This window comes from Camelus bactrianus, chromosome 13 (assembly GCF_048773025.1).
Source record: "Camelus bactrianus isolate YW-2024 breed Bactrian camel chromosome 13, ASM4877302v1, whole genome shotgun sequence".
In the NCBI taxonomy this organism is placed as follows: Eukaryota; Metazoa; Chordata; class Mammalia; order Artiodactyla; family Camelidae; genus Camelus; species Camelus bactrianus.
The window spans coordinates 38,538,300-38,562,863 of record NC_133551.1 but is presented as its reverse complement, the minus strand read 5'-3'; the positions used below and the strand labels follow the sequence as shown (position 1 = coordinate 38,562,863).

The 24,564-nt window shown below is 46.0% G+C and overlaps 1 protein-coding gene across 1 annotated transcript in view; it reads right to left on the bottom strand.

The window, feature by feature from the left end:
* Nucleotides 1-9,274: 9,274 nt before the first annotated feature.
* Nucleotides 9,275-24,564, bottom strand: part of PLPP3 (phospholipid phosphatase 3) — an 82,945-nt gene continuing 67,655 nt past the window's right edge. The window contains exons 5-6 of the mRNA XM_010958364.3: nucleotides 24,071-24,247; nucleotides 9,275-11,168 (exon numbers count right to left, since the gene is read on the bottom strand). Of these exons, the coding sequence (XP_010956666.1) occupies nucleotides 11,043-11,168; nucleotides 24,071-24,247 (303 nt within the window). The 3' untranslated portion in view covers nucleotides 9,275-11,042. The remainder of the gene's footprint in view (nucleotides 11,169-24,070; nucleotides 24,248-24,564) is intronic.

Sequence of the window (24,564 nt, the reverse complement as noted above, 5' to 3'; positions counted from 1 at the left end):
GTAGAAGTGGCCGCCTGGAGACACCGTGACCCCACTCTAAGTCTTATGACAAGAAAATGGTTCTGTTGATTGTTATGTATGTTTTATTGTTTAAGCTATGGCTATGTAATCACCCTGCCCCATCCCCAAGATGGGTTCACAGTTTGAAGGCACCAGCCGGCTGTGAGCCCCTTTGCCTGGCAAAGCAAGAAAGCTGTCTCTTTTCTTCCATGCTCTAAGACCCTGTCTCTGAGTTTCAATTTGGCTTATCAGGGATGGGGGTCGATCTTTTGGCAACACTCTCATTGGGGACAGAGACTTTTTGGCTGAATCACTAGTCACACACTCTGAATTTATTATTATTATTATTATTATTATTATTATTATTATTATTATTATTATTATTATATTACCTCTTAAATGTAGTATGATACATATAAAAATTACCTTCTTAACCATTTTTAAGTGTACAGGTCAGTAGTGTTAAATATATTCACATTGTTATGCAGCCAATTGCCAGAACTTTTTCATCTTGTCAAACTGAAACTCTGTACGCACTTAACAACTATCCATTCTCCCCTCCCCTAGCCCCTGGCAACCACTCCCCTATTTCCTATTTGTATTAAGTGAAATTATGCAGTATTTGTCTTTTTGTGACTGGCGTATTTCATTTAGCAAAATGTCCTCAGTGTTCATCTACGTCGTAGCATACGTCAAGATTTCCTTCCTTGCTAAGGCTGAATTATATTCCATTTTAGGTATATGCCAACTGTGAATTTTATTGCACACTGAGGTTAGATTTTTGCTTATTAACAAAATGTTTATTGAGCACCTACTGTGTCTGTGTGCATACATTTGTGTGTGACGTACAGTGTGAACCAAACAGATATAAAGCGCATAACCTGGTGTAAAGCGGACCCATTCTCCTGTCCTGTCTTTCATCCATCAATCAGGCCTCTGGGTCAGAGCATCAAGGTGGCATGGAAATCCCAGTGTCCCAATCTGCAGCCTGGAGATGACCTAGTTCCATCCTCCACACATACCGCTCACCTCCAGAGCCTGCCTCACACCAACATAACCTCTGCCCGACCTTCATAATAGCTGCATAGACGTCTGCATCTCTCATGAGATTATAAGCCTGTTTGCAAATAAGAAGCAAACAAGATTTAGTTCTGTATCCCCAGCACTTTAACAAGCTGCTTGGCACACAGAGATGCTCAATAATGGTTTTTAAATATTTACTCATAAAGCTGGGAAACTATTTCTTCAAAATTATTCAAATAATTCAAAAATCACTTTTTGCCTACTGTGTGCCAGGCTCTGTCCTAGAAGACAGGATTATCACCAAGAACAAGACAAGCTTGACCCACACTTAAGGATCAAGGTTAGGGTGTGGAGAATCAGCAGTAAGTGAAGAACAGTCAAAGAAATAGCAGACAGCGATTAGAACAAGGTGTGAGGGTAGCAAAGGCCTGGCTTTACACTGGTTTATTCTGGAGGGTCAGGAAGTCCTCTCTGCAGAAGTGTTAGTAGAGCAGAGATCTGAATGATAAGAAGGAGCCCGGCAGGGGCAGCTCATAGGGAATGGCATTCTAGGCAGAAGGAACAGAGACTGCAAGGAAAGTTGCATTGATGCAGGTGGAAGCGGTGAACTAGCATTCCGAGTTTGGAGGTAAGACCACCATGTCTAAGGCAGATTCAGTGATCTGTCCACCTCGCCCAGAAGTGGTGGCTAGACTGGGAGCGGAGTATGGTCAGAAAGTAATCATATAAGAGGAGTTTGCAGATATTTATCAAAGTAGTTCAATCCTCTAAGCCATAGAAAAGAAATAGCCTGACTGAACGTGACCCAAAATAAGCCCACACTTCTCATTCCGCACTCCCCTCCTGGGCCATCTGTCTCATCCACTCCTCTTGTCTTTCTCCACCTCCACCATGTCTAAGTTGTTGACTCCTAAAAGTCTGTCTCCTGCCCAGATGTCTGTTCTGAGCTAGGGATTCTAGCCCCTAGCTGGAATGCAAGCTCTATTTTGTTTTGGACATTGCTTTCCAAAACCAAAGCATTGTCTGGCACAGAGCAGGTCCTCGATAAACATGTTTTGAATGAATGAATAACTAAATGAACTGCAGGCCTATTTATCCAGCTAGTTACCGGACATGTCCATCTCAACATCTCACAAATGCCTGAAGTTCCATATATCCAAAATAGAATTTCTTATCTCTACCATTCTCTCCTACAAAATGCCCTTTCTCTGTTTTCTCTCTTGGAGATCAGTACACAGTCCACCTGACTATCCATATCAGAAAGCTGGCCACCATGTTTGATTTCTTCCCTCTGTTTTCACCCATACCTAACAGACAATGAAGGCTTCTCAGTTCTAACTTTCTATCATTTCTAGAATCCACCCCTGTTTCTTTATCCCTTCTGGATTTGCCTTGGCTAGAAATCTTATCAATTCTCTCCTGGATTATTGTAATAGTCAACTAATTGCCTCATTTCTTTCTGTCTCTCCATAGAAACCTCTATTCTGTGCAATACCCATAAGAGTGATACTTTTAAAATATATTTTTAAATTGTAAAAGCTACATATTCATTCTAAAGATGTGGAAAGTACAGAAAAACTTGAAAAAGAGAAGAGAAATCACCAACAGTTCCACTATGCAGAGATAACTATAGTCATTTTTTTGTTTTGGTACAGTTCCTCCCTATAGTTTTGCTGTGCACATAGTTAGTTATTCATTCATTCATTTCTTTATTTATTTTAAATCAAAGTCAGAATCATTGTATTTTAGCTTTGAACTCTTCTTTTTGGGTTGGCACTTTATTACAAATGCCTTCCTATACCTTTAAGTATTATCAAATACATTTAAATGCTTTAAAATATTGCCTCAGTTGGAAGTATCAATTTAATAATTTTTCAATTATTTAACATTTAGATTGTTTCCAATTTCACTATTATAAAACAACTTTCAGTCCACATTCTTGTACATAAATTTTTGTCTTTATTTCTGATTTTCTTTTGATAAATTCCTAGAAATAAAATCAAATTTTATTTCTAGGAATTTACTAGATCAAATTATATAACCATGCATAAGGCTCTTAGCACTTCTGTCAAGTTGCCTCAGAGGAACTTTTAAAAAAGAGCAAATCTAATCAGGTTATTCTCTTTTGAAAATGTCTAAAGATGGATCTCAGACACTAATTCAGACTTCTTAGGTAGGTATTCAAAACTGCATGAATTGGCCTCAACTTACTGCTCTGACTTCATCTCTACTGCTTCCACACATGATCCCTTTCCTTCAGTCACATCAAGCTATATATCAGCTCATAAAATGTGTCAGCCCTTTGGACATATTTGTGTTCCCTGCCCAGAAAACCACACTCTCTTTTCTTCATCTAGCCAACTCCTACTTGTTGCTTCGAAATTTAGCATTAACCATCATCTATGTAAGATGGAAAATAGCTTGAATTTAAATGACTGCAGTGAGTTGGGCTCTATGTTAAAAACTCATTTGATTTAATTATCACAACCATTTTGCAGAAGTATGTTATCTCCAGCATCCAACTGAAAATACAGAAGCTCAATTAGTGTGGGGCTTATGTGGTTCAGTAGCAGAGTGGAGATTTAAACTCAAGTCTATCTGACTCTGAGCCCACATTCCTTATCAGTGTGTGTATGATTTGCTTCCTCTCTGATCTTTCTGTCATTTATGTTCCTTTTTGGGGGGGTTTCCATAGTATCCTGGGATTACCTGTGTCTTTCTGTTTGTTGATACATCAGTCTCCCTCATTAGACAGTAAATTTGTTGAGGGAAAGAACCATGTCTAATTCACAGTGTAGGCACTCAGTGAATATTCACTGAATGAATGAAGAATGAATAAACAAACACTGGTTGTACTCATAACTCTGACCTCAGTTTTCCTTAATTTCCTTTGCTGTCACTGATGATGACTTTATGAGCTTGTCTCCTTGGGGGATCACCACTCATTTCCTCTGATGTCTTGATTCACGCTGGGGTCCTCCAACTGAGCAGAGGTGACATCATGGACACGGAACTCCTCTGCCAGTAACGATGGACCCCCAGACAGCATCCAGTGAATCAAACAGAAAAGAAAGATGTTGAGCGGGAGCGCCAGTAGAAAGTTTCTGTTTGCCCACACATGCCAGAGTAATGAGAGGAAAGGAAACACAGAAATAGAAGGCAGAGGCTTAATGGGATGGAAAGAGGCCCCTGTGTGAGGCAGGAACTGGTCTCAAAGGATTAAAAAGAAAATGAAAAGTGAAAACTTGGCACATAGCTTCAGTTGGAATTAAGAGATCAGGTCCACAGGAACCATTGTCCACTGCTGTCTTACTGATGTCAAAACTCATTCCTCCCCCTCCTCCCAACACCCTAAAACCAAGAGCAGTGCAGTGTTTGCTTACGTACAATAGATTTCACCCACCAAAACAGGCACCTTCCATAGGGAGAGTTTCTGAGAGCTGCTTGGACCACATATTCCACAGTTTGGTCACCAAAGTTGCAATTATCCTTTATTTCCCCTCTCCACTGTTACCGCAAACATCACAGCATCCCCACAAATGCCACCTAACAGTTCGTGTCACCCACTCAGAAGAAGCAGAGCAAACATGCACATACACGCATATATTTGGGCACACACACAATTGCATGCATGTCCAGAGCAAAACAATCATGTCCTTGCAAATACATATACATACTTGTATATATAATTCACACACACTTTCATGTATATATACTAAAGAAAAGACTCTCTAGTCATCTATTCAACCAAAAAATATTTATCATGTACTTATTCTGTGCTGGCCACTGTGCTCGCCACTGTGCTCCATCCTAAGGGGAAAATGACGGATAAGGCAGTATCATTGCCTGCAAGGAGTTCACAGTCAATAGGTGAGACAGACCGCTAGTCAACTGCAGAACAATAAGACAGTGGAAGGCCAGCAAAGCCATCCAACCCAACCTTTGGGCACAGAGATTTCCCAGATAAGGTGGGGACAGATCTGATCTTTGACAATGATAGGAAGAAGTAGCTATGTATGCAAAAGCAAAGTGTATGCGTTTGGGAGAACTGCAAACAGTTCAGCATAGCTGGATTTTAGGAGACAAGGGGAAACGTGGGTGTATCCAAAGAAATAGGGGTATAGGGATAGGGGAATCCCAGATCACGAAAGAAATCCCATGCTGAAATTCCAAATCCAGCAACGTGGCAGACTTCATTAATGTAGAACGACCTTCCATCAAGAAAAAGCACATAGAAATACTGACTAAAATATAACAGCTCTTTCCACGGAATAAAGTATAACAGTTCCCTTCCCCCATTAATACATGGACCAGATCAAAAAACATTTCACACAACAGAAATAAAAGAAGAGTGTAAAACCAAGGTAATAACTTCAGTCTGAAGTTGGTTGGAGAGGTATGTTGAGGCCAAATTGTACAGTTCTGTATATACATCTAATAAGGCTGAACTATTTTTTAAATCCTCCTTTAGAAAGTTTAAAAAGAGAATAACAATAAGATTTGCACAGCCCAGAACCTATGAGCCCTCTGGGATTCCTTCCTGTCAGCATCAAACCCCAAATTTGCTTTTTAGAGACAATGTTGTGTGGGACTCCCACAGAAAACACAAGCCCTGCTATAGATAAGCTCACAATAAAAAATTATAAACCCCACAAGTCCAACCTATTTAGTAGGCAAAGTGAAAATTAAAATTCAGAGGGATTTTACCTATTCATACTTAGCAGATTATTAAAATTTAAAAGTCTACCAATACCAATTATTGAGGATGGAAATTGATTGGAAATCTCACATACTGCTAAAAATAGTATAAATTTGATACAACTACCTTTGAGAGCATTTTAGCAATAGTATCTGTTAAAGTAGAGATGTATATACTCTACTATCTAGCAATTCTATTTCTTTGTATATTGGGACTAAAATGAGAAATACATAAAGGAGTCCATTTCTGCATTGTTTGTAATAGCAAAAAACTGGAAATAACCTAAATGTCCATCAACTTTATAATGGATTAACAAGTATAGTCCACTCATAGAGTGAGGCTACAGAGCGTCCAATGAACATCATACATCTGTGTGCCATCGTGTATAAATTACAAAAACACAATGTTGAGTGATTAGAGCAGATTATAAAAAACACACTACTATGATACTATTTACATATATATACATTTAAAACTCATAATACAGTTCTATATATAGCTCATGGATGCATATGTATGTTGAGTCAAGTAAGATAACCTGATAGGAAAGGACATACACAAAACTTAGGATGAAATTGCCTATTTAGTTTTTTTCCTACAAACGTCCCTGTTTTTCCTTTTTCGGTTGAGGTATGACACAATAGACAAATACATGAATCAAAATATACTGCTTAATAAATTTTTCCCATGACCACCATCCACATTAAGTCCTCTCCCTATCAATATGTCCCACAAAGGTAATCACAAATCTGACTTCCATCACTATACATGAGTCTTGTCTGATTTTTTAATGTAGAATTGAATTTATTGAAATAACAGAGGCATTTAGTTATCACACATAATGAGAAGTCTAGATGCAGGTGCACCCAGGACACTGGGTCAACCGCCCTGTGTGGTTCTGGGCTCTTCTTTATAGCTGGCAAGGGGCTGGCACAGCCCCGAACAGCATCCCCTCACAGCACACTTTCGAAGGAAGGAAGCAGCAATAACCAGGCTACTGAGACAGCTCAAGGGCTTTCCTGTTTTCTTAGATACATAAAACATGATCAGCTGCACAGAGGCTGGGAAGCCAGTGACCCACTCTTCTAGAATCTGTGACGGGAGATGAGTAAAGAAAAAGAAGGTTGGGTATCATGATGACAGTCAAATAATTTCCTGGGTTTCCTACCAGGCTACTTCAATGCTAGGAATCAAGTCGTACAAATATTTATTTTGGTTCAAGTGTGTTTTTCTGACGAAGGTAAGAATCATTGCTCTGGAATTTTCTGTTCTTACTGAACTCCTTGACGTGTATTGTTTTTACTTGCTTGTTTGGGTTTTTTCCCCTTTCTTTTCTCTTTGTTTTATTGAGATATAGCTGACACACAGCAGTGTCTAAGTTTAAGGTGTACAGCATAATGATTTGACTTACGTATATTGTGAAATGACTACCACAGTAAATGTAGTTAATATTCATCATCTCTTATAATACAAAAGAAGATAAGGAAAAATATTTTTTCCTTGTGATGAGAACTCCTAAGATTAATTTTCTTAACAAATTTCATATATGCCATACAGCAGTGTTCACTGCAGTCATTATGTTGTACGTTACACCTCCTAGTACTTATTTATCTTAAAACAAAAGTCTGTACCTTTCAACTGCCTTCATCCAGTTCCACTCAATCCCTCCACCCCTGGTAAGCACAAATCTGATCTTTTTTTCTAAGAGTTTGGTTTTTCTTCTTTCTTTTTTTACATTACACATATAAGTGAGATCATACAGTATTTGTATTTTTCTGTCTGACTTATTTCACTTAGCATCATGCCCTGAAGTTCCATCCAAGTTATTGAAAATGACAGAATTCCTTTTTTATGGCAGAATAATATTCTGTTGTATATATATTCCACATCATCTTTATCCATTCATCTGTTGAGGGACACAGGTTGCTTCTATGTCTTGGCTACTGTAAATAGTGCTGTTGTGAACACTGAGGTGCAGAGATCTCTTCAACACACTGCTTTCATTTCCTTTGTACATCTTCCCCAAAGTGGAATTCCTGGATTATATGACAGTTCTTTTTTTGGTTTTTGGGGGAAATACTCCAAACTGTTTTCCACAGTGGCTGTCCCAGTTTACCATCCACCATCAGTGCACAACGGTTCTCTTTTCTCCACATCCTTACCAGCAATTGTTATAACTTGTCTTTTTAATGGTAGCCCTTCTATCACTATGAAGTGATATCTCTTTGTGGTTTTGATTTTCATTTCCCAAATGATTAGTAATACTGGGTATCTTTTCACATACCCATTGGCCATTTGTTTATTTTCTTTGGAAAAATGTCTATTCAAGTCCACTGTCCATTTTTTAATTGGATTGTTTGTTTTTGCTATTGAGTTGTATGGATTCTTCTTCTTCTTTTTTTTTGGATATTAACTTCTTGTCATATGTAAGGTTTGCAAATACCCTTTCGCATTCAGTTGATTGTCTTTTCATTTTGTTGTTTGATTCTTTTGTAATGAGTTTTGCCTGTTTTGAACTTCCTAATAATGAACTCACACAGTATGCATATTCCGTTGCCTGGTTCCATTCACTCAGTAGTCTTTCTGTGAAATGCACTCATATTGCTGTGCATTGCAGGGGTTTGTCCGTTTTCATTGCTAAACGGTATTCCTCATGTAAATATTTCATTCCATTATTTAATTATCCATTCAATTGTTGGTGGGGATTTGCGTTGTTTCCAGTTTGGGGTAGCGTTGCCATGGGCATTCTTATACATGTTTTGATGAAAATCCATCCAACCCTCAGCCCAAAGCCCTGGCTTTGAAGAGGGAGGAAGAGGGCCACACACCAAAGAAAGCTGCTGGCCTCTGGAAGCTGGAAAAGGCCCGGAAACAAGAGCCCTAGAGCCTCCCGGAAACATGAGAGGATACCTTTGTGCTGTGTTACGCTACAAGTGGGTGGTAAGTGGTTACAGTGGCAACAGGAACTGAATCCAAGTTCTGGCCTGCAGTTTGCTCCTCCAGGCTCTTAGATGGGTCGTTTCATCTTTGCATTCCTTCGTATTCCTTATTTCTCAAAATATGAACTGTTGTAAGGATCGAAAGTGACAAATAGGGCAAAGTGCCTGATAACGCAGGTGCTCACAAAATGTGAGTGTCCAGGTTGGGGAGACGCAGGGAGGAAAGGCAGGAGCCAGATGCCATTCTTAGCGGTGCACCCTCCTTCCTTGGATGTGGACGGGACTCCCTCAGTGAACTCCCCAAGCACACCTTATCTAGAGCCTGCCCCTTATCTGCCCCTGGGGGACCCACACCCCCCTCCTCCCTGAGGAAAACCCCTTTTACAACACAAAAGCTCTTTAGAGGAGCCGGAGATGAGAGCAGGGCCAGAGCCTTGCTCTGCAAACAGGCTTTCAGAGATGAATGAGCTTCGACAATGTCCGTATCTACACCTCAGCCACCACATTTCCCCTGCAGAGACATTCCCACGGCGGTGCCCTGAGGGGCGACGCCCCCTCCTCCCACCCACCCGAGACAACCCCCCTCAAACACTCCAAGCTTCCAACTCTTGCCTTAGTTGTTATGAGCTTTTATTTAAAAAGCACATTTAATACAAGTATAGTTTCGCAGATACAAGTTTTCACTTTGTATTCTACAAAAGTCTTTGAATATTATTCTCTTTACAAAAATGGAACCTTACAAAAATACTGACACTTTAATGTTTTTATACAGTTTTCTCTAGTTGCAGTTATTTCTTCCATTGTAAAAACAGTGTCTACCACAGAACTACGGTATTTTAGTTGATATTAAAACAAAATGAACTCGATGCTTCTTTAAGCAGCTAATGTAAATAACACAGGTCGAAACACAGTTTATAATCATAGTGGATAGAGCTAAAATTGTTTCAGAAATAATATCTTACATAGTTAACTTTGAATGTTTTATACATTATTTATATAATATTTATATATAAAAATCATAGCTTGCTATAAGTTGAAATGAAAGGACGGCTTCTGTAGTAAGGATGTGCATGTGGTTGACCCATGTGGTTACATTTAGCCCTTTGAAAGGTTTGCCTCCAAGATCTGAAAGCATTTCTTCCTTCCTCTGTCCCTCAAAGGTTCAGGAGAGGCAGTCCCTGTCTGCTACCGGGAGTGGGACCCTGCTTGGAGGGACACTTACGCACAGAGAATGAGGAACCTGCACAGAGATTGAACCCACGTGTTCTGCCCAGCAGAACCTGCCAAGAACTGGCCCTGGAGATCAACCCCAAGACCACAGCGCTCTACACGGCTTAGCAAGAGCGGCTCCCACAGAGGCCCCCGACAGCATCGTTATCCGGAAGGGCAGCCCCTCAGGCGTGAGACTGGCTGCTACCCTGGCTCATTCGGGCTTGGAGCAGCCAAAAGGTTGCTTCCTTTTTCATTCTGCCCCCTCCACCCTCCTTCATCTCTTGCATAGAAGGCTGCTTTCCATCAGCCGATGGCGGACCGCATCTTTGCTCATCTCCGGACCCTCCCAGGCAATCCCAGTGGGCACACAGCAAGGGTTTCGAGGGAGAAAGCAGTAAGAGTGTGCGGCGCCCGGGTGGTTGGTGCACACAGCATCAGCACCCTGTAATCTACGTTTCAGCGTCACAGGACGGCGAGTCAAAAGAAGACACAGGAGGGCCTGTGCCCCCCTCAAGCTCTTCTGAAATTGTGCTATTTGTGAAATTCATTCATCCACAGAGTCTCCCGATCACGAAAGTGAGGGACTGTGGTTGCGGCCTACAGGCTGAGGAAGGGAGGGAGGGAGGGACAAGGCGAATTTGGATTCAGGATGTGATCACTCAACTGAGCAAACCTGCTCTTAAAGTTAAAAAAAAAAAAAAGTTCCTGAACCAAAGTCACAGCAGAGAATCAAGTGGTGTGGACAGAGGGACATAAGCGGGGAACCCCTAATGGCTGTTTTCTTGATTCAGTGCTGTTTCTGGCATCCTGTGCTACAAAGTGAATTTGAGCTCCTCGGGTCACAGGGGTGACCGGCAGACTAGGCGCATCATTTTAGTGTTTGTTGCAGAGCTAGCCCGTGCTCACTAGAACATGAACACTCGAACCGACGGCACATCCAGGCTTCCGGCACTCAGTGTTAGCTGGCTGGCTGTTGTTTTCCATACAGGTGAACGCTACCTATTTTGGAAGGCCACAAAGGAAGACTTTTTTTTTTTTTCTCCTTTAAAAAAAAATCAGTCGGGCAAAAAGTTTTTCCCTACATTCTACTGTCTGATGAGATTGGAGAGCAGCAGCAAAAACTTGCTGTCAGCAGTCGTGTTACAGATCGGCCAGGGCGGCGGGCGCGCCTACACCATGTTGTGGTGATTGTTCCTGTCGATGATGTCCACAGGCGACAGGAGCTCCTTCCTGATGGCGGAGGGAGGCAGGGACAGGGTGGTCTTGGTCTTGAAGAGGTCAGACACAAAAAACACCTGGAAGCACAAGATCAGAGATCCAGATCACTAACTGACATCTGGGCCTTGAGGACAGGCAGAGGCAAAGGGCAGAGCATAGGAGCACAGGTTTTAGGAAAAGGGGCCCCCAAACTGTAGCTCTTTGAATAGGAAAGGACCGTGGAGACCACAGAGTCCAATTCTCTCTTTATTTTTTTGGTGGGGGAAGATAATTAGGTATATATATAAAAAATATATATATTTTTTAATGGAAGTACTGGGGATTGAAACCAGGACCTCGTGCATGCTAAGCATGTGCTCCACCACTGAGCTGTACCCTCCCCCAACAGAGTCCAATTCTCATTGTACAGAGAGGGAAATGGAGGCCCAGAGAAGGGCAGTGACATGCTCTGGCTTGCACAGCCATGGTAAGAGCAGACCTCACTTCCAGGGGCTCTCAGTCCAGTGCTCCATTATCTGCAGGCCCCACTTCCTTATTTCTCAAGGCAAATGAATAGCAGTGAAAGATAAGTTCTCAAACAAAGGAAGCCAGTCATGATTAGTCACCATCATTCGTCCACGATACTTTCCCTTTCCTCACAAAGGAATCTAGGGTGTAACCAGACGAGATCAGCCAATGTGAATTCCTATCAGCAGGAGCGGGAGTGAGGAAGCAGTTGTGACCACTTTTTCCTGAAAGCCCAGTGATGTCAACCATTTGACGGGGGTCAAGGAGCCAGGGTCTCTTGGCTGAGGGAGTCAGCAACTAACCCAGAAGAAAGGTCAACAGAAACCCTCCTATCGCTGCTTCCCAACCTCCTTCTTCCTCCCGAGCACGTGACCTTGCCGGGCCGTTCTTAGACCTGTTAAGAAACATTACGGAACGCGCAAAGGTGTAAGGATGGCTCAGGCGTGGTTCCTGTCTCAATTAGCCTCTGATAAAAGACTCGAGAACTTGATGTGTTACCAGAGGAAAAAAAAAACTCATGCTTTGTATTTGGTGGCAAAGTAAACACACAGACATCCACTTGAGCCATTGAGCAACAGGAGTTGTATTAAGTAAGAGGCAACTGTCAGTCACATCATTTAATAGGAAACATATGGCTGGGTTCTGAAATGGGGACTAACGCACTTCAAAGTTCCTATGGCTAACAGCTTTTTGGATGGAAGCGTCTTTGTCCTGCAGATGCTAATGTGATCGCTAATAATGACAGCCCTGTGACTTCATTCTGGACACATTATAGGCAAGAAGATGAAATTCTTAATAAGACTGCACCAGCACCAAGGCTCCGGCAGCCTGGGCCTGGCCACAGAAAGTTTTTGGATCCATTGCTGAACCAATTTCCAAAACGGTCCCTCTGCAGTGATACAGCAATCAGCCAAGTGCAACCAAAACCACAGCGAGAAACTGGTGTTGCCGTTACCCCAGGAGAGCGGGGTGACGAGAAGACAAAAGTGAAACAGAGGCTTGCTGCTCATAAAACCCTCTGTACCTTTTGAATTTTGCATCCATGGCATATATTACCTACTCAAGAATTTCCTTATTATTTTTTTTGGTTAAAAAGATTTTTTAAAAAGTATAGGTTTCTTTGCAATGAACAAGAAAGTGATATATTAGCCAAGAAATGTAACATTTTAGTACCTGTACAGTCTGCGTGCTACTGAACATACCATTTTGCAAAGGAAATAAATTAAGCGTTTTGGTCCCTTTCTTTTCTAAGGAGATGTGAAGAGCGAGAACTGGGGCCCAGAAAGGCTTGTCTAGTAGCCAGAGCAAGCTTGCAAACCAGGAGAGAAAAGACCTGTACCCAACCGCGCCAGGAGGGCCCCAGGGGAAAGGGTTTTCAGGTGCCCCCAGTTTAAGGAAATCCTAAAGAACACGATTAAAGTTAAATGCGGAGGTCGTTAAACTTTTCAACTCTTCTCTGACAGGTGCAGAGTCAGCGTCCTCACCTCTACCTGGAAATTAACCTTCCTCATCTTCCTTCCCTTTGTCTCTGAGGAAGGAGTTTCTGTCAGCCCTTCCAGTGCTGGTTCTCAACCCCACTTCCTGCCTTCAGCCTAGCCACTAGCTCCACCAAAGAAGGGCTCTTACTGATTTCATTTCTCAGAGATCCTTCTCCCAGCCCACATCCCATCTGCTGGAGGCAAACACAGCAGTGGACACTCCCAAACAGACACCCCTCCCTCCAAGACCCTGACACCACCTCCCTCGACTGGCTTCTTTCCCAATTTCATTTCCTGAGCTCACATCCACTACACAGTAGGGTTTCCGTTTCCTAAGTGTGAGATAGGCATGATGTGAAGGTTCAAGGCAAGAACGTACTTGAAAAGAACTAAACCTGTGTCTGGCACCTAGTTCAGTAAAAGGCGTTCCTTTCTGTTACGCTCTGGGCCCCAAGGTGGTGACTGGACTCAGTGAGCCAGGCCCTCCTGTGTCTCCAAAACTTTGCTTATCCACCTTTCTTCCCAAACAGGAGGCTTCTTAAAGGAGCCCAGCCCCAAACATTCTACATTGCCCACAGCACTTCGTGCTGAGCCTTGCACAACCAGGGGCTTATAAAATGTTTGCTGGTGAATTTCCACACCTCTCTCTACTGGAAGCATGCATCCCGGCCCTGGGTCTTCTCAGCACAGAGAACTCCCACGGACTTCAGGGGAACCACATCCTCACACGCCCCAGGCACACAGCCCAGCAGCAAGATGAGACGTGGCATCTGGTCCAGCAGGAACCAACCTCCCCTTAAGCTATATTCCTCTTTCCGCATAGCTTGAGGTTATACAAACACTTTTTTGGGGATCCTGAAACGCAATCCCGGCAAGACTCAAACAGGGCTCTGTCTTCCCCACGCTTGAACAGCAGAGCACCACGAGGACTAGGAAACGGGAAAAATTCTTGGCTTGGAGCAGTTCTATTTCCTGTAGAAGGTGATCTCTGCCCGGAAAGAAAACCCAGAAGCCCAGGCTGGGAAGGGTCCCTACAAATTAGGTAGCTATCCCAGGTCTGCGGGACAAACCTGCTGCCAGCCCACAGCCCCACCGCACAGACCTTCTCAGCCGTCTGAGAAGACATCAGGTGTCAGTCTCTCGGCACACACACGAGATCTATGCTCCAGGCGCCACAATGAGCTCCAAGTTATGCAACCCTGAGCACGTGCTTTCAATTCTCTCTCTCCTATTCTCTGCATTCCATCAATTGCTTCTCTTTAAATTTATTTTTAATTTTTTGATTTTTTTTAATTTTTGAATTGAAGTATAGTTGGTTTACAATGTTGTGTTAGTTTCTCGGGTGCAGCATAGTGATTCAGTTATATATATATATATTCCTTTTCATATGCTTTTTCATCCTAGGCTATTATAAGATATTGAATATAGTTCCCTGTGCTCTACAGTAGGACCTTGTTGTTTATCCATTGCTTTTTTGAAAAAGGCAATCAGTAAACACTTACTGAACACCTGCTCTGTGCCAAGCCCTGGGATTATCATGATGAATATACATAAGACAGAGTTCTTTGCCCTCCGAGAGCTCACGGGGCAATGAGGGAGAGATCTAGGTAGACACACAAGTGTAATCCAATGTTCCGAGGATTATGATGGAGGGAAGTCGGGGTGCTGAAGCCCAGAGAGTGTGGCACCAACTCAGGCTGGAGGGGAGGGGCGAGGGGCTTAGAAGGCTTTCCTCCAGGGAGGTGTACTGGAGCTTAGCTTTGGAGGATAAGCAGGGGTGAGTCAGGTGGTGAAAGCCAGGACTGCTGCTCCAGGTGAAGGGCGCGAGGGCGTCCGGCGTGCTGAGGAGCTGTAGGAAGCTCCGTGTAACCAGGGCGGAGCAGTCAGGGAGGCGGGAGAGGACAGGCTGGATGGTGAGAAGCCTCCTGTGACACGTTAAGGAATCCGCAGCCCGTTGTCAAGGCTAAAGCAGGGATGCAGCGTGGTGGGAAGACCTGCGTTAAGATCAAGATGTACCTAAGCAGCAGGAGTCAGAAAGGGAGCAGAGAGCCCGAAGGCGGGGGTACCGGTCAGGATGCTCCTGCAGAACCTAGGAGAGGACGAGTCCTGTACGACCACTGTGCGATGAAGACAAAGAAGAGGAGATGCGTTTTGGAAACACTGAGGCCAGAGCCATGGTTTCTGTACGTGTGCAAGAGGGTAAGTGGGCTGGAGGGGGTAAGGCTTTTCTTCCCAGTTGTGTCTTCAACTCTAGAGATCTTGCACTTGTTCCCATCAAAACTCTTAAAGTTTGGGAAACTTAAAGTTTACTAGGGAAAAAGATGCCAGCTCTGCTCTCCTCTGCCTGCTAACATTCTGGCTCTTTCTGATAGTGGCTTGGGGAGGTGGTTCTGACTGTCTCCTGAGTCAGAAGAGAAGGCTAGTCTGTGATCTGATTTATCCAAGCACTCAGGACCATGTAGCCCTTCCATCAAGAGCAGAATGACACACAAATGAGGCTGAGGGAATCCCATTTGCGGGGACGAGGAGGTAAGACGTGCACAGGAGTCTCCCTGAAAACGGCGACTTGCTGTTATTGGGCCACTGGGTCACCGAGTCCCCCTCCCCATCCTACACCTGCAACCCTGGTGACAAGCTTTGCTCTGGGAAGTAGGACAGCCTTGTCTTCCAATCCAGGTCTTGCCATTTTCAGCAGAATACCTAAACGAGGGATGCAACACCTACCTCAGAGGTTTACTCTAAGGACGATATGATGTAACAAAAGTTACATTTATTAACTATGTGTATTATGAAGTGTGGCTTGTTAAAAAACAGAGCCATGATCACTGGCTTGAGTGTTCAGAGCCTTTCCTACATCAAGTCATTTCTCTTCCCCTACCCCTTGGGTGGGAAGAAAAGAAACAAGAGAAGGAACTAGAAAAAAGGAAGAGAAGAGAGGGGAAAACAAATGACTGAGACTGAACCAATAGGTGAAAGCCTGTAAGATTCAGGCCAGCTGTGAAGACCACGTGAGACAGGAGTTTTCCACAGGCAGACAGGATCTGCTCTCAAAGTCCCACCAATTCTGGGGCTATTTTGGGGAATGAATCTGCACAATCAAAAAGGAGGATGCTTCTGACGTCTTGTCCCCGGCTCCAGAGACGCCAGTGCCCGGAGCACCCACAGCCCAGCCCTGCAGGGTACTGCCTAGCTCACCCATAACCAAGCTGGCCAGAGAGAAGTCTGGCTGGCAGCCAGGTTTCCACCCCCATCGCTGCGAATCGCTGAGTCAGCCAATCCTGAGGGTCATTTTGTTAAGGGCAGACTATGGCAACAAAGTTGTCCTTTAAATGTTTCTGGAGTCCCTGAATGTTTCAACCCCTGGGAGTGTGTAAGAGGACTCCTTAGAGACAGGAATCACATCAAGATTTTGATAAGCCCCCGTTGACCTTAGATGCCAGATAAATATAACAATGGAAAGATTTGAGAATCTCAGAATCAGAAGAAAACTGAGTTGTCTATTCCAGTACTTCTCCAAGTGTAATCCTCAGACCATCTATTTTAGAATCAGCAGGGTGCTTCTTGAAAAAGCAGACTCCTGGGCCCACCCGAACCTCCTGGAAGGGTGGCCTGGAATCTGCATTGAACAAACACTCGTGGTGTCTCTTATGCAGACTAAAGCAAGGAGAGCATTCAGGGGAGAGTCCGTGGAGATGAACTGATGGGCTCAAACCTGAGACCTGCCATGCAATGGCTGTGTGTCTTAGACACCCTGTATTGTCTGAGGGCAGCTCCTGCATCTGCACCCTGGGCTCCAGGAGCCCTTCCTCGAGATGCTCTTAACTGCTCCCTTCGGGACCCATGCTGAACTTTTAAGGGCCTTCGTCTTAGCACTAGGGCTAGGCTTTAGCGCAGTCGTAATGCTTTGCATACTGTGTCATGGTTCCTCCGTAGACAACAAGCTACTCAGAGCTCAGCAAGCGTGGCCCGCAGCAAACCTAGCCCAGCCTCCCTGTGAGGACAGAGCCACAAGCTGCCCCTGTGGCATACACCCCGTGCCTGGGCCTGGGGATGTCCCTTGGGCATCCTGCTCTACCATCATTAACAATCTCATCCATTAAGGAATAATTTTTGTTGCCTTGGAACTTGACTCACCCTCATGCCTTAGAAGGAAAAGCCATCTTTGGCAGCTCCATCTTTTGTCTAAAAGGGAGTCAGACCTGATTGCAGTCATTGCTTTTTGACCTCAACAAAGGCCTTTCGGTGACTTTCTGGCACTGGGAACTGGCCAGCATCTGTACTGAGTAATTTCCTGGTGTATCTGAGAGGGAACCTGATGAGATAGAAAGTGTCACACTAGGAGTCAGGCAGCAGGATCTAGTCACCAAATTGCTACTACTGTGTGACCCAGGCTAAGTCACACCCTTGTCTAGGCTTGCATTTATGCAAAATGAAGAGATTTATGATTTCAGATGATGGGTCTGCCCTGCATTTGTGTGCTAACGTTCTTAACAAACCTACCTTCCCATAGTTTCTGTAAGGCTTCCATGGAGGAATGCAGGTGAAAACGCTTCCTACCTATGAAGGGCTCTTCACATCCTCCCTCAGTTACCATCATCACACGTGCCAAGCATGATGCATCTTTCATTCACTGAGTCCTCAATCCAAAGATCAGACCCTATGAGCCCCACATCGTAGAAGGGGAGAAGGGGGCTGAGAAGCAGCGACACGCCCAGTATGCCTAAGCGGCAAGAGCGCACCTCCCCTTTCTGAGTCTCTGCCCCGCCATCCACCCCATTCATCTCAGCAGGGGAAGGAGAAAGGCAGTTTTTGAAGAACTCTGCAAATTGTCATCATCTACTGTGGGGCTAAAGTGGAGCTCTGCCTCTGCTTCCTTCTCCCTCCCACGTCCACGTTCCTGATACCCCTGCCCACCTGAGAGTCAGGGGCCAGGATGGCAAGGTCAGCCCCGGGGCTTCTGGGCAGAGAGAGAGGCTTTGGCGGGGCCAGAAGAGATTCGAGAGGTCGTTTCACCCCTTCCCCTGTGTCCGGGTGGTGGTGGAATAAATCCAATGGGACTAGATGGGCATCTCTAGTTACAAAAGGAGACTTCACAAATTCATGGCACAGACCACACGTTTGGAGCTGACTCTTCTAGTCCTTTGAGATTGAATCAAGAGAGCCAGCTGGTTCCTACTCTGCCGCTGTGTGTCCCTTGGATGTGTTCCACCCTCTCTCTGCACCCCAGTTTCCTCTCTGGGGGGCTGTCATCACTGAACCCTTCTTCCATTCACATTCTCGCTTGTCTCCTTTTCCCAAGGTCACCTCACTGGGGCAGAGATAAAGGACACCCTCGCCCTTCCCTACATCCTGGAGGAAGACAGCAACACACAAAAGGGCGGCTGCTGGCGGAGCCACACCCCCGGCCAGAGGAAAACCAGGAAAGACTCTGCCGCATGTTTATGAATTTCACCAGCAGCTGCTTCCTCTGCTGCACCCACCGTGATGGCGGCTTGGCCCTGACCTGACCCCGCCCTGACCCCTCCCAGGGCCCCGTAATTTGCCATCTGTTGGAGGGTCAGGGAGGAGGTGGCCAGATAGGCAAGTTCTCACCAGACAGGAAATGAACCAATGTCTGTCGCTTCATCCGAGCCCCTGGGATACTCCAGGTGGGTAGGGTGAGCCCAGCTGTAGAGTTCACATCTAGGGAGGGGTGACTGTACGTGTGTGTGTGTTGGTGTAGGGGGTACATGGGACAGGGACTGAGAGGGTCAGCAAGTGCCTGTGTTTGCATTGGCCTGTCTGTCTGTGTATGTTGGCAGTTCTGAGCGCTGGTGGCAGAGGATGGATGTCTGTGACTGGGTACGACTGGGTCTGTCCATGTGCCTCTGGGTCTCTCTGCCTCTGTCCTGTGCACCTCCACCCACAAGCATGAAGGTGTATATCAGGGTGCAGGTCTATTTGACCTTGCATGTCCTTATCGCTATGCTGAGTCCATGATGTCACGTGGGGTTTTTTTTTCTGTGTTCTCTGGAAAGGGCTCAGCCAGCAAGGGGGAGGGAGCTGAACCTGCTCCCGTCTGGCATGTGATTTCTGTCTAGACACGTCTGCTTGTTGTGACAGGACTTACCCTCAACAGGCCCGGGTGAAAGTGCTTGGCTATCACAGCCCGTTGCCCAAGGCTCCGCAGTGGCTGCAGTGACATTCTAGAGTGATGCACTGTACCCCATGGAGACGTAGAGACATGTCATGATCCCCAAATAGAGGCCACCTTCATGGGCCCTGCGGGGAGACAGCTCCATCTGAGAAGGCAGGTCCAGCTCAGTTACTATGAAGGTGGCCGTGCACAGAATCTGGGGAGAAGGTCACAGAGCTCCACGGCCTTCAAGGTCAATTCACAGATGGGGAAACTAGGCTCAGGGGCAGGGGTCACGCCTCAGGTCACAAGTTCATTCGTCACTCACCCTTTACCCAGTGCTTAGCAAGCACCAGCTATGTGTCAGTCACTGCGCCAGACACTGAGAACCAACAGCCAGAAGGTTAGGCCGCGGATTCTGCCACTAAGGCACCCGCAGTCTAGCTGGGGAGACAGACATTTGAACAGGGAATTAAGAGAGAATCAGGCTGAATCGTATGGCAGGAAAAAACATGCAAAGGGCCCTGGGAGCACTAGGAGAAAGCTAGACACTCTGTCTTCAGAAAAGACAGAAAGGAAGGTGTGGGAGACTAAACAATGCCCCCCCCCCAAGGTGCCCAAGTCCTGATTCCCAGGACCTGCTAACACAGTGACCCCACACAGCAAAATGGACTTTGCAGGTGTGATTAAGTTAAAGCTCTAGAGATGGGGGCGATTACCCTGGATTATCCAGGGGGGCCCAGTGTCATCACAAGGGTCCCCGTAAGAGGAGGGCAGGAGAGTCAGGATCACAGAAGGAGACATGACGATGGACGTGGAGGCCAGAGAGAACAAAAGAGAGAGAGATGAAGATGCTACGCCGCTGATTTCGAAGATGGAGGAAGGGGCCACGAACCACAGGATGCAGGCAGCCTCTAGGAGCTGGAAAAGTCAAGGGAACAGAGCCTCCCTCGAGCCAGCAGAAGGCATGCAGACCTGCCAACACCTCAGTGTTAGCCCCGTGAGACCCATTTTGGAATTCAAAACTCAAGAACTGTAGGAAAATAACTCCGTGTTGTTTTAAGCACTACATTTGTGATAACTCATTGCAGCAGCAACATGAGAAACTAAGCTGCATCAGAGATGGGGTGACACTGGGACTGTGCTCCATCAAAAGGGGACAGCTATCCAAGATAGGAGCTCAGGATGCTGGGAAATCTTGAGAAGTCTGGTGCACCTGGAGGGGAGGGGGTGAGAGGAACAGGAGACGAGGCCTTACAGAGCCTTGGGTGTTGCAGAGCTGGCTCTGAGCTGGACCACCGTGGCTCAACCCTGTGCCCTCTACCCTCTCCTGTTACTGCATCCCTCTCAGTCCTGAGGACAAGAATGGGGAAAGAGTCTGTGCTGGATTTTTGGGGGTAAATGATCTATCTAAAGTGCTTAACATAGTAGCTGGCACACTGAGTTCTCAGTCCTCGTGAGCAAATATTATTTCCCTGTTGTTGGGGAGTCCATCAGAGCTTGGCTGAGGACGGTATCAGGCAGATTGGGAAATGGATTCTGGGGTCCTTGGCCCCCTGTGCCATGGCCTTGTACCTTACTGCCTCGTCCTGATCCTCCTAACCAACTTTAGGTGATGCCCCGGGTTAAGATCCATTCAAAACAGCCACATTCACGGTGGGGAGAAGAGAACTTGACTTTGCCCGGGATTCACCGGGACAGCCTTGATGCTTGGGAGAATGTTCTGCTACGAGACACGGCAGAGACCGCAGGCTCCTGCCTGGGCTGCAAGAGCTACATGCGCAACTCTAGGAAAGCACCGAGGACGCTAGAAAACCTGGGGGGCAGACACCCTCCATCCGCCCCACCGTCCCCTTCCCCAGGCATACAGCATCCTCAGATGGCCTCGTGGGTCGCCAGAACCACTTCTGGCTCAACCCCCGGTCCTGAGCTTTGCTTCTGCCTTTCTCACGCTCACAACCAGGGTGACAGGTCTCATGATGGGGAGTGACTCAGCGCCTGCTTTCCCTGGGCCGAGCATCCTCAAGCCCTTAGACTGACTCCAGTTTCCTGCCCTGGCTTCTCAGAAATGCCTCACTCAGTGCCGGGATTCCGAGCCAGTCAGGACCAGGAGTAACTGAGGACCAGGCTGGGAGTCAGGCATTTGGAGAAAAATGAGAAATAAGATGGAGTTTAGAGCCAAGTGGGCAAAAGACAGGGAAAGACCTTTATTGCCCCTTTCCAAAACATCTTTACACAGTAAAACAGGCTTTCAAACTTAAAGCCATGACTGGATCAGCCCAGAGGGTTGGGAAGGTCCCTGACACCCTGGAATTATACCCTTTAAGTAGATGTCTACGCTGCTTACGCCCCGGGTAACTCTGGCTGCTGTAGCTCCCGTGACCACACCACCTTGCCAAGGGCAGAGGGCAATGCTTCGGAATCAGCGAGCATCCTGGCAGCAGCTGTTGACTCACTCTGACCTTCGATGACTTAAGTCATCTCTCTCAGCCTCAGCTGCCTGATCTGTAAAATGGCTATAGTACGAGGGCTTCGTGGGCCTAAAAGGAGCCAATGAGTAGAGGATCTCAAACAGAGCCAGCCAGGAGTAGGCACTTTACAAACAGTAGGAGCAAGAGCTAAACAGGATAAAAGTCAGACCCTCATTTCCCCTCTCGAAAATAAACCCTGGTCCTCCCGGACGCTCTGTCTCACTGTGCGGAGCGAGAGCTCTATAAAAGACAGGCAGGCTACGAGGGACACCCCCTTCCCCACCACCTTTCAATTTTTTTAATTGGAGGTACAGGAGACTCTAATTAGGGCGGTGGCGCCGAGAAGGAAACACCACCGCAGGCCCCCGGGGGCCGACCTCCTGCCTAGAGCGAGCTCAGAGGCCACAGTCAGCAAAGGGTTACCCTGCCCTGCAAACACCCACCCCCGCTGTCACTTCACATTTAAGGGCCAGGCCTCGGAGAACAAGCTGGTCAGGGACAGCTGCTCTCATTAATGGTTTGTTCCCCAATCTCTTTCCCTTCTGGCTCTGACGAAAAGAAAGGAAAGAAAGGAAAGAAAGGAAAGAAAGGAAAGGAAGGAAAGGAAGGAAAGAAAGGAAAGGAAGGAAAGAAAGGAAAGGAAGGAAGGAAAGGAAGGAAGGAAGGAAAGAAAGAAAGAAGAAAGAAAGAAAGAAAGAAGAGAAAGAAAGAAAGAAGAGAAAGAAAGAAAGAAAGAAAGAAAGAAAGAAAGAAAGAAAGAAAGAAAGAAAGAAAGAAAGAAAGAAAGAAAGAAAGAAAGAAAGAAAGAAAGAAAGAAAGAAAGAAAGAAAGAAAGAAAGAAAGAAAGAAAGAAAGAAAGAAAGAAAGAAATGAATAAAGCCTTCAAAACAGCCAGTCCCTTCGGTCAGGGCTCCCAGGACAAGGCTGGCAAGCAGAGTCAGGCCCTTTGGGAGCGAGGGCTGTCCCTTTTCTTTTTTTCTTTTTTTTTTGAGGGAGGGAGTAATTAGGTTTGTTTGTTTGTTTGTTTAATGGAGGCACTGGGGATTGAACCCAGGACCTCGTGCTAAACACGCACTCTACCACTGAGCTGTACCCTCACCCCGAGAGCTGTCCCTTATCCATATCTCTGCCTTCAAGAGAATGTTCCCAAGAAAGGGTAGATCAACTCACAGATTCTAGGTTTTTGTGGATTAAGCACGCGTTTACTCACTCTGAGCTAGAATCCCTGAGAGGCCTTGGCGAGACAGGGAGAAAAACATACACATTAACTCAGGTCCTTGTCCGTGAGGAACAGTCTAAAGGGAGACACAGTGACAACTTTCACACGGGGCGATAAATGCAGAGGAGCAGGGAGGTTATTGCAGGGAGACACGAGGCTGCAGCCGTGCTGAGAAACCAGGCAAGGACAAGGGGCGCTGGTCGAGAGCTCTATTTCCCGATTCCTACCGTGAATGAGCAAGGGTGAAACTAACAGGCGTGGCTCCGACATCCAGCCTAGTCCTGTGTTCTGGGATTCCTGCTGGACCGGAGTGAGCACCGCTGAGCAGGGCCCAGGAAGGCACGTCAGAGTGGGTGCTCAGTCCTGTTTGCTGAATAAGGCCCTCAAAACTTTGAGCATGAAATCTAATGTTGCACAGATTTAAAAGGAAAAGAAAGTCTCTCTTTTTGACTCTTAAAAACTTTGAGCAGGCAAGAAAAGCAGAGATTCCCGAGGAGATGGAGGCTCAGAGAGGTGGAACGCCTCCTCCCACCCTCACTGAGAGTCAGCGGGGAAGGATGTGATGGGGGAACCTCGTCATTTGAGGCAATCAGAATGTGGTCCATCCAAGGTCATTCTCTAGGAAGTTCTGTGACTTGATGGACAAGGCCCTCAGGCTAGGAGAGGGCTGAGCCTTCACCAAACTCCCTCTTCCCGAGCCAACACCTAGTTTAGGGTCTAACCAAGTCCTATAAAGGTCACAATGGGAAGGGTAGAAATTTTCCAAGAAGCTGGGAAGTTCTGAATAATAGGCGATCACCAAAGCAGCACATGAGCACAGATGAGTCAGAGACTTAGACTCTTGACATGTGACCTGGGGCAAGTTCCTTCCCCTCCTGAACCCTAAATGTCCACATCAATAGAGCGACTAAGTTGGACAGTATCTCAGGTCTCTTGCAACTCCGAGCACACACCTTCGAAGCTGATGGAGGAGAGGATTCCCAGACTCTGTTGGATTAAAACTCCCAGGCTGGAAAGAAGTAGGAAATATTCTCATTTCACAGAAGGGGTCCTGAGGCAGGGTGGCTCTTCAAACACCAACAGAGAAGGGGATTGTGAGCTCCCTCAGCTTTGGTCCCCGAGCTGGAAACATTTAACAAGCAAGCCGTCCAGAGCCCTGCTTGCGTCCCGAGGATAAGAGGCTACTTACTATGCAGCAGGCCACCAGGGCGCCTTGAGCAAATCCCGCCAGGACGTCACTGGGATGGTGCTTGTGGTCGGACACTCGGGACAGTCCCGTGTAAAAGGCCATCATGATCAGGGTGAACTGCAGGAGGGGCCGGAGCAGGCGGGCACCTCGCCAGGTGAAGCGGGCCTGCAGGTACAGCTGGAGCAAGGAGAGACAGAGAACAGACACCGAGTGACTGGCCGTTCACCCGCATCCTAACACTGGGTAGACACACAGGGCGTTCTCATCTGGACCTTGGGTGCCAAGCTATAGAAAGAGCATACAATTGGACTTGACCTCAAGCCCCTTTTTTTAAAATAAGAAAAATGGAGCTTCTCTAGGAAGAGGATCACCTTTTATCATCTTTTTGATTCAAACCTTTTAGAGAATAGTAATCAGAGTTCGTAAACCTTTCTTTTTTACAACCGATGACAACTCATTCAATGCATTTGTGTGTTTTTCTGGAGATGATGGCT